Source organism: Diabrotica virgifera, chromosome 1 (genome assembly GCF_917563875.1).
Source record: "Diabrotica virgifera virgifera chromosome 1, PGI_DIABVI_V3a".
NCBI lineage: Eukaryota > Metazoa > Arthropoda > Insecta > Coleoptera > Chrysomelidae > Diabrotica > Diabrotica virgifera.
In genome coordinates, this window is record NC_065443.1 from 225,558,957 (window position 1) to 225,574,816 (window position 15,860).

The 15,860-nt window shown below is 32.8% G+C and overlaps 2 protein-coding genes across 2 annotated transcripts in view; one reads left to right on the forward strand and one right to left on the reverse strand.

Annotated features, from left to right (window-relative positions):
* The window catches only part of LOC126882601 (trypsin-1-like), a 189,234-nt gene that overhangs the window by 97,423 nt on the left and 75,951 nt on the right, over nt 1-15,860 (reverse strand). The window lies entirely within an intron of this gene.
* Nucleotides 1-15,860, forward strand: part of LOC126882624 (trypsin-7-like) — a 71,102-nt gene that overhangs the window by 42,920 nt on the left and 12,322 nt on the right. The window contains exon 5 of the mRNA XM_050647601.1: nt 13,964-14,083. Within this exon, the coding sequence (XP_050503558.1) occupies nt 13,964-14,083 (120 nt within the window). The remainder of the gene's footprint in view (nt 1-13,963; nt 14,084-15,860) is intronic.

A 15,860-nucleotide genomic window follows, 5' to 3' on the forward strand; every position in this document is an offset into this window, starting at 1 on the left:
GGCAAAAATTAAGTCTAATATCTTAGCCTCAGCTAAGGAAGTTCTTGGTGAAAGAACCATTAATAAAAATAATCGCTTCCAAGACAAAGAACTCCATGGTTTTGTTCAAAAGTGAAGGAAAAATGTAAAGAGAAGAAAAAAGCTTACCTAACATACATGTCAACTAAAACACAAGGGGCATACGATAATTATAAGACTATAAGAAAGAAACACATTCAGTAGTAAGAAGAATAAAAAGCGATCACTGGGAACGTTTTTCGAAAGAAATGAAACATGATTCTTATGGTCTCCAAAAGGAAATATGGCGCTTTATAAGAGGTCAAAGAATGGAGGTAAAGGAACTAATGGAACCAAAACACATAGAAAAGGATACACGGATTGACTATCTAAAAGAGCTCTATGCAGAGGAAGAACAAATTATGCTAGAACCGGAAACACCAGAAATTACCACAGATGAATATGTTAATATAAGTGGACAGGAAGTACGAAAAACACTCGAAAAGCTGAAGAACAGAAAAGCTGCAGGTAAGGATGGAATACTAAACGAATTACTGAAATATTGTGGAGCAGCAATGACAGAACAATTAACAACATTAATTAACCAAATCATAAAACACAATAAAATACCGGAAGAATGGAGAACGAGCGAACTAATTCTACTATTCAAAAAAGGAGATAAAAAGCAACCAGAAAACTACAGAGGTATCAACTTATTAAATACTACCCTCAAACTTACAACTAAAATCTTACAAGACGTAATGAATAAGAGGATAAGTTTAGCAGATAACCAACAGGGTTTTCGTACTGGAAGAGCGTGTACAGATGCAATATTCGTCATAAAGCAAATTACTGAGAAATCACTAGAGTATAATAGACCAGTATTTCTATGTCTGATTGACTTAAAGAAAGCATTTGACAGAGTAAGACTCAAAGATGTAATCCATCTTCTGTATAATAGAGAAGTCCCTCTAGATATCATAAAAACTATTGAGAACATCTACCAAAACAACAAAATGGAAGTCAGAATAGATGGACAACTTACAGAACCTATAGATATAGGCAGCGGAATAAGACAGGGAGACTCATTGAGTCCTATGCTTTTCAATTTAATCATGGATGAAATCATCAAAAACGTCAACAAAGGAAGAGGATATAGAATGGGAAACAAAGAAGTAAAAATACTCTGCTACGCAGACGACGCAATATTGATAGCCCAAGATGAAGATAGTCTGCAAAGATTAGTCCACAGATTTAACATAAGAGCAAAAGAATTCAATATGACAATGGCATCTCAGAAAACCAAAACAATGGTAATCAGTAAAGAACCAATCAGATGCAAAATAGAAATTGATGGTATCAGTATTGAACAAGTAATGGAAGTAAAATACCTTGGAATTACATTGTCAAGTTACGGAGACCTAGACAAAGAAGTGAGAAATCAAGTACAAAAAGCAAATAGATTGGCAGGATGCCTTAATAACACTATATGGCGAAACCGACATATTAACACTGAGATGAAGTCAAGAATTTTTAAAGCCAGTGTAAGACCAATAATGACATACGCATCAGAAACAAGACCCGATACAGCCACAACACAAAGACTACTGGAAACGGCAGAGATGAGAGTACTGAGAAGAATTACAGGAAATACACTGAGAGATCGAAAGAGGAACGAATATATTAGAAGACAATGTAACGTACAGTGTATAAACGAATGGACACTAAATAGAAAAAAAGAATGGAACAACTAGATAACCAGAATGGGGGAGACACGTGTGGTCAAAATAGCACGAGATAAATCATCAATCGGCAGAAGAAGTATCGGCCGACCGCGCAAAAGCTGGAGCGACAACCTTCCATAGTTTCAATCCGCCAATGAACAAGCAGAATTGCTTATAAAGAGGAAGAAGAAGAAGAAATACGAACCCCACGATATTTCGCGAAATAAACATCAGATCGAAAAACTGCAAAATATACAGGGTGAGGCAGATAACTGGCCTATTAGAAATATCTCGAGACCTAAAATCAACAGAATCATGAAAATTGGAATACAGGGGTTTTGAAGGATGATCTATTAAATGAAAATATTTTCATCTCTTTGCAACTTCCGGTTATACCGGAAGTTGCTTATAACTTCGTTTTTTTAAATAGGACACCCTGTATATTTTTACATTTTTGGATTCTCTTCGATGTCTTCTTTCTTAAAATATGAGGATTTGTAATGTTATACAGGGTATTTTAAAAGATAATTACGTTTGTTTATTAATTTCGTAGCAATATTCACACCCTGTAGAATTGTAGTAGTTTGACAACTAAAACTCTACTTACGTTCAAATGATTTTTAATATAGTCTACTATTGTTAAGAATCATTAGTATAGTTAAATTTTTAATTTTAGTATACAGGGTTGGTCGAAACTCGGAATGAGTATTTTCTGAGTTTTCTTAAATAGAACACCCTGTATTTTAGTATTGTAATGAAATGATATTTTATGGTACTTTTTTATTTCTTAAGCAGTCCCTATACCTAACTGCTTTAATTTGTGCTTAATTGTTAGTCGCAATAACAATCTTAACTACGTAGCTATTTTGATAGCTAAACCATTATTGGTAATTTTAAGGATCGGTCTGGATTAATATGTATTTATTTCTGAAAAATTGTTTGTGATTGAATATTTTCATGGCCAACCTAATAAAATTTTACGTATTTTTTGTTGCAATTAATGTTTAGCTTGAATCACCAATAACTCACAAATTAAAGCAGTTAGGTATAGGGAATACTTATAAAATAAAGAAGTACTATGAAATATCATTTCATTACAATACTAAAATACAGGGTGTTCTATTCAAGAAAACTCAGAAAATATTCATTCCGAGTTTCGACCAACCCTGTATACTAATATTTCAAAATTACCTATACTAATGATTCTTAACAATAATAGGCTATATTAAAAATCACTTGAACGTAAGCAGAGTTTTTAATGTCAAACTATTACAATTCTACAGGGTGTGAATGTTGCTACGAAATTAATAAAAAAACGTAAATATCTTTTAAAATACCGTGTATAATATTACAAAATCTCATATTTTAAGAAAGAAGATATTCAGGAGAATCCAAAAATGTAAAAATATACAGGATGTCCCTTTTAAAAAAACCAAGTTATAAGCAACTTCCGGTATAACCGGAAGTTGCAAAGAGATGAAAATATTTTCATTTAATAGATCATCCCTCAAAACCTCTTTATTCTAATTTTCATGATTCTGTTGCCTTTAGTTCTCGAGATATTTCTAATAGGCCAGTTATCTGCCTCACCCTATATTAATTCAATATTTTTGAAAAATATATCGAATGGTACCAAACACGACCTCCCACGGAGGTAGGGTGGGGGTTGCTTTAAAATCTTAAATGGGAGCTCCAAATTTTTATTGCAGATTTGGATTATTTATGTAAAAATATGCAACTTTTATTTGAGACATTTTTCGAATTATGGATAGATGGCGTTATAATCGGAAAAAACGATTGTTGGAAATGGAAAATTAAATTAAAAAATGAAAAGTCCTCACTACAATGGAAAACTTTACTTAACTTCTTTTGGTTTTAGGACCTAATAATCACAACCCAATAAATAGGTCTCCATAACGCTCGAGTGACTGCAAATTTAGCATACTTTCCTCCCTTACTATAAACTATACATAAATTTTCATAATATTATTATCAGAAAAAGAATTTCATGGTTTCTTTTAAATGTCACTTGAATGGGGAATAGATAATCTCGTTAAGCTCTAAAATATGAGACACACCAACCTCATCTAATTATAACATCACAATTACAAAATTTTGCTGACAACGTATAATTTACCTCGATTTCCAACACTGCATTGTAGGATCTTTGCCCATCGATAAGCCCATGGTATTGAGACTATAGCGATATTGTCTCCCTATTATAATGCTTTGTCGGCCTGGTAGTCTTATTTTTAGGCCATCGATCATCTGGTTCTCGTTGAATGTAACCTGTCTATCTTAACTTCAGCGCCTTGATCTTTCTTACTTTTGGTCATGACAGTTTTATAGGTAATAGTCCTGTCGCCAGGGGGGGGGGGGTACAACGGCCTCCTGTATTCAGATGGACTTATCCAAGTTTTTTTATGTATTTTGACCTGTACAACACGAATTTTTTGGGTAACAGTTGATCCGGATGTCGATAAGATTGTTATAAACCAAGAAGTTGAGGAATCACATAACAGCGATTTCTCGCAAAACAAAACATTTTTTGTATTTTTTGGGCCATTTTAACAAAAAAATGTTCCTACAAATTTTTTCGTAGGATGCATAGTTTTCGAGATAAACGCGGTTGAACTTTCAAAAAATCGAAAAATTGGAATTTTTGAGCCCGAAAAACTTTTGATTAAAAAATAAAATAGCAATTCTGCTTACCGCTTTTGAAAGTTCAAGTCAAATTATATCGGTTTTAATTATTTGTATTGCCAAAAATGTATTATTTTATTGTTAAAACAAAGCTATAAACACCTAGTGCTTGAGTGATGTTTCAATGATTTCTCATTTAAAATCGAACGAGTACGTAGAAGAGGTAAAAGTGCAAGCGGGCTATTTCTAAGTAGCATGCATTAAAACGCATGTATTAGGCACGGGAAACAGTATGTGTTTATAGCTTTTTTTAACAATCAAAAAATAAATTTTTAGCAATGCAAATATTCAAAACAGATATAATTTGACCTAAACTTTTAAAGGCGGTAAGCAGATTGTTATTTTATTTTTTATTCAAACGTTATTCGGGTTCAAAAATTGCAATTTTTCCATTTTTTGAAAGTTCAACCGCGTTTATCTCGAAAACTATGCATCCTACGAAAAAACTTGTAGGAACATTTTTTGGTTAGAATGACCCAAAAAATACAAAAAAAATGTTTTGTTTTGCGAGAAATCGCTGTTATGTAATTCCTCAACTTCTTTGTTTATAACAATCCTATCGACATCCGGATCAACTGTTACCCAAAAAATTCGTGTTCTACGGGTCAAAATACATAAAAAAAACTTGGGTAAGTCCATCTGAATTAAGAAGGCCGTTGTACCCCCCCCCTGGCGACAGGACTATAAATATTTATCTTAGATTCAGGATTCAAAATTTATTGACTACGTTTAAAAAAAATTTGAGTTGTAGAAAGTCAGTATGTCATAGATAAATTAAATAAAATTAGATAAATTCTTAGTTAGATCAAAAAGGTGAGATCCTAACGCAGATGCAATAACTGACGCCAAAGCTAGAATAAATAAAGTATGGAAAAAACAATGGAAAAATATTTCAAGCATATCAAAAAATTTATATTTTTCTTTACATCAAGAACTTCCTCCGCCACCTGAATACTTACATATTTAGGTATAACCTGCGAAAGCAAGGTATTTCTACTATTGTCAGATTAAAAACTCGACACGGAAAATATGAGGCACATCTGCACAAATTAGAAATAGTTCATTCATCAGTCTGTTTTTGTGATAATGTTTCGATTAGAAATTTGAACCATATTTTCTTTGAATGCAAAATTAACGAGAGATATATAAATCAATTATTTTACAATTTGCGACAAACACAAGTTAATTTTCCAATTAGTATAGAATATCTACTAAGTTATCATAAAATGGAAATATTTAAATTACTCATAAACTACTTGAAAGAAACAAATATAGTCATTTAAGTGAAATAGGTATAAATATAACAAAACTAATAAATTGAGGTAAAAATAAAATAAAAATCTGTGGCTAACGGACCCGCATCCAAGCCATTTTTTCACACACACACACACACTAGATAAATTGTCAGGTGGTAGATACAATCCTAGATTCCCCCTAGTCTGATTTATTTATCGATTATTTGCCTTGCAAATTTTAAATGGCACGAATTTGGGTTGTTACCAGAACATGGTTCCAACAGTAGAAGTCTTTGGAGTTTCGCATTTAAAACTTCTAATACTTAATTGTTTTAATATAGTTTCAGTTCGGAAATGAGTTCGATATTATAGGGGAGTGCGTATAGATTTTCACTTCGGAAAAAATCAAACAAGATAGAACTTTTTGTAATTTCATTAAGAAATGTTTAATAAACGATATATCAAAAAGTTCTACTCGAGAAGTGGGTGCTTCACTTTTTATTAAACAAATGAACTGCGAAATTAGATGTTTTTTAAATAACTCCGAAAATATAAATTTTAGAAAAAAACTGACTTAACCAGTGCAAAATTCAGAAAATTTAAAAAAAAAACTTATATAAAGATTTTTCTAAAATTAAATCTGTAGCTTCTATAATTTTTTATTTTTAACACTAAAGTCACCCTTCTCACAAACATTGGCGCACTGTAAACTAGCGTACGTCGAAGTGCACGGTTGAGTTATTTTAATGTAATTCTTTAATTAATCGATAAAATGAAATTTTTCAAACTGGACATGAAAGAAGAATGATTAAACTATCTTACGGTTATAATAAAAAGAAATAAAATGTATGGGTAGAAGTACGGTGTGGGCTGAAAATGAGACTTAAATGAATTTTGTTTAAAAATTATTTAAAAATGTGTAACTAATACAATTTTCCTTATAAAACTCTAAATTTTGCACAACTTACCTTTAAAATATCTTACTTAACGATGTTTTATTAAAAAAAAATCTAAAAAGTTAATTCAGATGATACGAGGTCTCAAAATATGTAATTTTTGAAAATGTTATAGTTTTACAGAATTAACACCACTTTAAGACGGTATTACTTAAGTTTGAACAGATCTATTACAGTTTTGTAACTGTTTTTTTAAGATTTGGATGTAGTCTTTAAAATGCACTAAATTATTTTACTTTAGAAATGAAATACACTATTTCTTTTTAAGAAAATTAAGAAACATAACAAAAAGGTAATAAAAAAACCGAAAATTACCAGCTAAAAAATGTTTATACAAAGTGATCAAAACTTTTTTCTGTAAAACTTACCTAAAATACATTCAATAACAAGCTTTAACAATAGTAAATGTTCAACAAAAAATTTTTTTTAGTTCTTATACAGTATGTCTGCGTAACTTGGAACCTATTGATAACTTTTTTATTATCAGTCTTAGGAAAAAAAGTTATTCTTTATAAAATACTCTGCAAAAATTATGAATGTCACTCAAAAGTAAAGTACCTTTATAATTCGAAATATCGAAAATTGTTATTAAGAAAAGTTGTTTGGAATTAAAACGTATGTTTTAGTGTTTAATTACATCCTTCTAATTAAAATATTGTGAAAAATAAAGGCATTTAACTCTTAAGAAAAATTCATATTATTTAAATACCTCGTATAAAACTAAAAAAGTTTGATATCTGATGGTTGTAACTTAGATTCTAGACCAGGTAGAGCATTTTATGAAGAATAACTTTTTTTCGTAAAATTGATAATAAAAAAAGTTTTCCATGTGGTACCTAGCTACGCAAACATACTGTATAAGATCTTCTGTATAAAAATTTTTAAATTGTAATGCCATATTCGGATTCAGCATAACCAAAAACAAAATAGAAACATATTTGATCAAAGTAAAATGATGAATTCAACGATATTTTTAAAAAAATTTATACAAAACAATTATTGTTTAAACAATTGATAAACAATTAGCGGCCAAATCTGCGATGTCGTTCTCTATTCGAGGTGCTTTGATAGTGGGTACACAGGTCGGGACCGGCACTGTAAACGTGTGATTTGAAATGGTACCGTTATATTGGGTCTAGGACGTTTCATCGCCGCCGTTTCGATGCCGCCAGTTCGATGCCGATGCCGGCCGATTCATCGCCAGTCAATTAATCGCTATCTGATATATTTCCGAATTTTCGACAGTTACAATTATTAGTTATTTTTAGTATTAATTAGGAATTCTAGGAAATGCGAGATATGACGGCGATGAAATGGACTGGCGATGAACCGGCGGCATCGAAACGGCCGGCGATGAACCGGCGGCATCGAAACGTCCCATTCCGGTTATATTCTATCATTTTAGAATCAATATGTATTAGCCCAGTAACTAAACGGGAAATGCGGCGATACCGTGTAATTTTCAGGGGCAACTCCGAATTTCATAAAAATTTGAATTTAGGTTCTACTTACCCTCCACTTCAAAGTTGAATTCGTCCCGTTGGTTGCTTTTACTTGGGGGGTGAGAGTCACTCCATCTCGCGGGTGAAAAATTCGTGTTTAAAATAAGCCCGGAAATGGATAAATTAACTGATTATAAGCAACTTTCGTTCTATATTCTATATTCTATATTCAAATAACTCACAATAGTTATTTATGAAACTTAATGCTTTAAAAAGTCTTTAAAAAATGGCCAAATCTTAATCAATTAATTTAATTAATATGAAAATACATACACAAATTAATTCTTTGACAAGGTTGTCAAAACCAAACTTTCAGCATGATTGGTTAGCATGACGACGATCTTGGTTTCCATGACGACGATTCAAAACCACTGTTATTGTCTACTGATTTGACTTTCGAATATTATGTCAAAATTGTTTTATTTCATCGAATTCTCGCGTTAATTTCATTAAAACATGAACACAATAAGATATATTTGAAATAAATTAGTAAATAATATCTAAATATTAGTTTATTACATGTATTATAATTACTTTAAATCCATATTAACATATCTAAATTAACACGCGTGCGGAAAAGTAAAACGCGTGCGGAAAAGTAACACGCGTGCGGAAAAGTAAAACTTTCTAAACTAAAATGCGTGCGCGAAAGTAGACATTTTGCACGCTCGCAGAAAAATATTTTATCGAAAAAAATATTTTTATTAAAAATGTAGCTTGGAAAAAAATGAAATGAGTTGTGTATTCGTTATGTCTATAAATCCAGCAAAAGCAAATGAGTAGCCCATGAATAGGTTTCTATTTGTCCAATTCTAAATCAAATATTTCATCGTGAAATATCCAAAAAATTAAGCATTTTTCGGGAAAACCCCATTTGGACTGTTTTAAAGTGTTTAAAAAAAGATTTATTTTAATTGTTTATAAAATTTCCTACCATTAAAAATAATCCAGTTACGCTCAAAATAAACTGGGTCCCTTTTTCTTGGTACAAAAATCATGAAAATCTCCTCGTGTTTAGCTCCCCCAATAAAAGTTATCGTTGCCGCTTTATAAACAATTTACTTTACTTATCTATTTTTGATATGATCTGTCAGTTTCACTGGTTTAAAGTGCTTATTTTTGAAAGGGTTATACGCTCTGAGATTCGCTGGTGTCGCTCCTAGCGGTTACTAATTCAACTTTTACCGGTAATTTTTAAATTTATTATTTAATTGTTATCGCTTAATATTTACAACGCAAAAAAGTAATTAAATTGTAATCGATTTTTTTAAGATTTTTCTAATCATTTTGACGTTCTATTGATAAAATATCAATTTCTTACTTCGGATACTTTGACAATAATCGTGTAGATGGCGCTAAGATTATAATAGATTATTTATAATTAGATATTACGGAACATTAAAAAAACTTAAATTCAGTATTTAAAACGTAAGTATATTTAAGGTAAAAATATATACCACAGCTTTGACCAACTAATATTGTTTATAATTAATGTTTTTAATTTTAATTTTAAATTAATCACTTTGACATTTATGTCAAATTTCCAGTAAACGTTTACAAACTTGTCACTACTGGCGTTCGCGAATTTGTAAATATCCCCTCTACGTACGAGCTCACAGCGTATAGTTGAAAGAACATGAACGAGTCACTAATCACGAGTGTATGCAAATTTTGAACAGCCATATCTTAACTCATTTTTGTCTTACAGAAAAACAAAATGAAACTATCCACAGAGAACGACAGTTCTCACCAGTGGCGCACAACACTCCTACAAGCGACACTATATATACACGAAATTTTCGATTTTCTAAACCTGACTGAATTGAAAATTGGGCCAAATCCCATCTTAAAGTTTAGGAAAAGACTCGTCCATCCATATGTTACCTCTCCATTTTGGTCCAAGGGTGTGGATTTTACGGCCCTTCCCATTTAAAGCCTGTTTTTCGTTCTCGTCCCCAAAACTCCCAAAAATTTCAAAAATTTAAGCCGGACCTTTGCGGCTTCTGATAGCACAGATCATTACCTTTCCAACGCATGTTTAATTTTGAAAATCGGTTATACCATTCAAAAGTTATCGAGCTCTGAAATATCGAGCTCAATTTTTATTTAAAAAATGGAAAATGTTTGTGGATATGTATGTATGTATGTATGTGTGTGGAAAAGTTACACCGATCTGAATTTTTTTTTCTGTGTTTCAAGAAGGTGCGAGGGCCGATTCAGAACCGGTCTAATTTTTGACTTCTGACTACCCGTAAGCCAGCTAGAGGACTAGGTAGATACAAAATAGCATATTTTTTGGGCGTATATATCTTGGGGTTCAAGGAAAGACAGGAAAACCGCAAATACACCAAATCAATAGGGTTGAGTTAAGCCTTCAAGTGGTGCCTAAGCGATCAAGCTGAGACATACACACTGCTCGCCATAGCCAAAAAACTGAAAAATTAAACTTTGAAAATTTTGGTTTTTCGACAATTACTCAAAATTTCAACCTACGAATTGCGCCAATAACTGAGCGTTTGTAGAAGGACTCAGGACGCGTCTAACGGTGTATACCTCATATCTGGGAAAATTCGAATTTTTAAGTTATAGGCTTCATAAATATAATCAAATCTATTTCTTATGGGAAAAACGGTTTTTCAAGCTCAATAATTCCTGTAATACGTTCAGTTATCATACTCGATCTTGGATGCTGGTCAGATACTACTTGTCAATACGTTTCAAATTCATGTTTAGTGGTCAACATCAGGTAAACCGTTCAGAAGTTATAGAGCTCCAAAAGTATAATTAGTCCAGGTACTGAAATTTTTCACTTCGCAATTTTTACAGAATGGATAGATTTGCTTGAAAATTTGACAATAAGTAGTGGATAGTCCAAGGATCAAAATCTATATGATGCCGAAAGACGCTTTTACCATGGGGTGGTTGCCACCTCATCTCGAGGGTGGAAATTTTTTATTATATTTTGACCGCAAATGCTGGTAAAAATATTAATTATAAGCAAAAAATGTTCATTATACATTTTTTAATAAAATTAATAGTTTTCGATTTATTGGTTATCGAAGCTGTTAGTTTTATATCGAAAAAATTACCAGAGAACGGCAGTTCTCGCCAGTGGCGCAGAAATACAACCCCCTACACGCGACACTATTATATACACGAAATTTTCATTTTCTAAATCTGACTGAATTGAAAATTGTGCCAACTCCCATCTTCAAATTCAGAAAAAGACTCACCCATTCATACGTCAACCATCCATTTTGGTCCAGGGGTGATCCAAGATTTTACGGCCCTTCCTATTTAGGTCTGTTTTTCGTTCTGGCCCCCAAAACTCCCAAAAACTTCAAAAATTTAAGACCGACCTTTGCGGCTTCTAATAGTATGATTATTACCTTTCCAACCCATGTCTAATTTTGAAAATCGGTTATACCATTCAAAAGTTATAGAGCTTAGAAATGTGACTTAATTTTTATTTAAAAAAGGGAAAATGTTTGTGGATATATATATGTATGTGTGTTTGAAAGTTAAACCGATTTGATATTTTTCCTCTGTGTTTGAAGAGGGGGTCAGGTCCGATTTAGAACCGGTGTAGTTTGTGACTTTTGACCACCCATAAGCCAGCTATAGGACTTGGTAGGTACAAAACGGCATATGTTTTGGGGGTATATATATTCGGAGCAAGAAGAGCCAGGAGAACCGCAAATACATCAAATTAATAGTGTTGACTTAAGCTTTCAAATGGTGTCTAAGCCGTCAGAATCAGACATACACACGGCTCAGTATAGCCGAAAAACTGAAAAACTAAACTTTGAAAATTTTGGTTTTTCGACAATTACCCAACATTTCAACCAACAAATTGCGCCAATAACTTAGCGTTTATAGAAGTACTCCAGACGAATTTAACGGTGTATACCTCATATCCCGGAAAATTTGAATTTTTTAGGTTATAGGCTTCATAAGTATGATAAAATCTATTTCCTGTGGGAAAAACGGTTTCTCAAGCTCAATAATTTCTGTAATAGCTTCAATTTTCATACTTGACCTTAGATCCATCAGATACTACTGGTCAATACGTTTCAAACTCATGTTTACTGATCAAAATCGGTTAAGCCGTTTAGAAGTTTTTAAGCTACAAAAGTATAATCCAATTAACGATTATTCCCGAAATGGTTTATGTAGTTGTAGTGGTTACGACGCTAAATTTGATCTGGCAACGGGCAATCCGACTTCATTTACCGGCCATCTTAATTTTTTTTTTCAATCTATTTCGAATAAAAAAAAATCTAGTGTACATTCGATGGACACTAGATCATTTGGGAGATAATGCAACAAAGGTGACCATTTATAAAGCTTGACGTGTAATAGAGGAACATTGCATTCAACTTCATACATTTAATTTATAAATATCTATGAAAAACTCCTGATACAAGAATAAAAAACCGCTAAACGCCGTAAAAATGAGTGGCGCATAAAATATTCCAGCTACAAAAGATCTGATATGAATATTACGTGGCGCGAAAATGGATTTTCATTTGATGTAAAACAAAATTCTAGTTTTATTTTAAAAGATTTTTCCATAATATTTGCTAAATTTGAAGTAAACGCGCCACAAAATAGTTTCAAAATTCAAACTGTATCAAAGTTAATCTTTTGTGGCGCGTTTACTTCAAATTTAGCAAATATTATGGAAAAATCTTTTAAAATAAAACTAGAATTTTGTTTTGCATCAAATGAAAATCCATTTTCGCGCCACGTAATATTCATATCAGATCTTTTGTAGCTGGAATATTTTATGCGCCACTCATTTTTACGGCGTTTAGCGGTTTTTTATTCTTGTCATATTTATAACAGCAAAGCCTACATTTTTTTACTTTTTGAGATTTTTCGTATCACTAATACTTTTTAAGTTATTTTGAAAAATGAAAATTTTTACAACATTTCTAGAATTTTTTTTACTATAAAACCAAATTTTGTCAAAAGTAAGCACTTCAAATCGGTCAAACTTACAGATCATAAACAATGCACATACATTTAAAGTAAATGGTAAAGCGGTAACGATTAATTTTATTTAGGATGCTAAATAGAGGGAGATTTCCACGAGTTTTTTACCAAAAAAAAGAGGGCAATTTTTTTAAGCGTAACTCGTTTATTTTTGATGCTAGAAACTTTTGCAAAAAATAAAAATAAATCTTTTTTAAACACGTTAAAAATGTTGATAAGTTTTTCCCGAAAATTGCTTAATTTTCGGTGGTTTTACGCTGAAATATTCGATTTGGAATTTGACGAATAATAACGTATTTTTCATGAGGTACAACTTTGCTTTTTCTCGGTTTAGACTATACTGATACACCATTTGTTTTTCGTTTTTTTTTATAACCTACACTTTTGTTAAGAGTATTTTTTTCGATAAAATATTTACTTTTTTAGTTATTTTGCAAAAACGGTCTAAAAACAGAGTTTGTTTTGTCGAAAAGTAAATATATTCAATCGCAAATAACTCGAAAAGTATTGACTTACGCAAAAAACTCTATAGAATGAAAGTTGCTTATAATCAGTCAATTTATCCTATTTTAAACATGCGCTTTTTCAGACTGTTACTCCCCCCCAGTAAAAGCAACCTACGGCACAAATTTAACTTTGAAGTGGAGGGTAAGTAGAACCTAATTCCAAAATTTTCATGCAATTCGGAGTTGCCCCTGAAAATTACATTCCAAAACAGTCATTTACTGGGCTATATACGTTGAGGTTGACTAAACTGCTAACCTAAAACCTTTAAGTATAAGTATCTCAACCTGCTGGAGTTACGATTTTTTAGACAACTCTATGTAATTTTAAATTTACATTTTTAGCCAGATGGATTGACGTCCAAAGTTTTGAGAGACGCTAAAGTTACCGCTGCAAGCCACGCCCGATTATGTGATAGTGACGACAAACTTTGCGCTGGAAATAGAAAATCAGGAGTTTGCGAGGTATATTTAATACAATAATTAAATAAAGCAAACAAATTAGTAGAAACTCAAAATTGTTCTTGTAGCTACATATTTATAAAATTGTTCAAACTAACAGTTTGTAATAATTGTAATAATTTTAGGTTTGACTTTTACAGACTCATTATTTTGTGTCAGATGGACGGCTTCATATTATAGGAGTTTTACACCAGTCTTTATTATTTGGTCTGTCCATCGTATTTGAGATCTTCCTCTCGGTATTCGACCTTCTATCTTTCCTGCCACTTCCAGAAGTTCTATATTTCTCGTTCTTCTGGCTATGTGGAGAAGTAATTTAAGTATGCTCGTGCTCGGTTTAGACTAGGAGCCGGTATAGGTGAAATTTGGTATCATTTTAGGGGTCTAGGACGTTTCATCGCCGCCAGTTCATCGCCGCCGTTTCGATGCCGCCAGTTCATCGCCAGCCGATTCATCGCCAGTCAGTTAATCGCTATCTGATATATTTCCGAATTTTCGACAGTTACATTTATTATTTATTTTTAGTATTAATTAAGAATTCTAGGAAATCACCATTCCCGTTGCCATACTTAATCTTTTAATAGACTTTTAAACTTTTATAATATAAAATATATTATAATGATAATCTTTTAAATTTCACGGTCAACATTTCCAACCAAGAGAAACTGTTTCTTAAATTCGAAAAGAACCCAAAATTTCTGTACAAAAATTTAGGGGAAGTAGAACAGTAAATAAGTCGATCGGATAGCTCAGTGCGACTAGCGGCTGACCCACACTTCACTTTGCCTTGAGGTATGTGAGTTCAAGCCCAGCCCAGGCCATCGGAAAACAAAAAGGCTAACGCGTCAGTATAAAATTCTAAATATGAATCTGGCGCTTAGACTGGCATATGCGGGCATCTGATCGACCTCTGAGGGAGCAGTACGACAAGGGATAAGGGCTTGCAGCTCGGTGATACTCCCCCATAGATCCCTACCGAAGGGCGTTGACGCCTAAGAACGGTATATACATAAAGAACAGTAAATAATAATATTTTTTATCTTTTTAATTGTCAAAAGTTTTGAACTGAATTTAACGTCGTGTCGTGACATATCCCGTAATACAAAATCAACTGACTAACTGGCGATGAAACGGACGGCGATGAAACGGACGGCGATGAAATGGACTGCGATGAACCGGCGGCATCGAAACGGCGGCGATGAACCGGCGGCGATGAAACGTCCCATTCCGTCATTTTAGGCACGATAAGACCCTACAACTTAAATCATCATCATCAATGGTGCTACAGCCCTATGAAAGAACTTCGACCTGCCTAAGTCTATTACGCCAGTCAGTCCTATCCATTGCCAACCGTTGCCAGTTTGCTGCGCCTATTTTTCTCCCATCCTCATCTACACCATCCTTCCATCTGACCTGTAGGTTCTGGCCTACCCCTATTTCTACTTCCCACAGGTTGTGCCATAAGGATTCTTCTAAGAGGGTTGCTCTGCTGTTATCTTGCTAGATTTTCTTGCTGTTATCTGCCAGCAGAAGCTTTTTATCTGCCTTGGAGATGGTTCATGTCTCTGATCCATATGTCAACACTGGTTGTATAAGGGTTTTGTATATGGTTATTTTTATTTTTTGGCTTAAGTTTCTGCTTCTCATATGTCTACTCAGTCCAAAATGTCATTTTTGTTTGCTAGGATTATCCTTCGCTTGATTTCTTCCGTCATGACGTTCTCCTTGGTGATCAGGGAGCTTAAGTATGTGAATTTATCAACCACTTCAAAGGTACCTA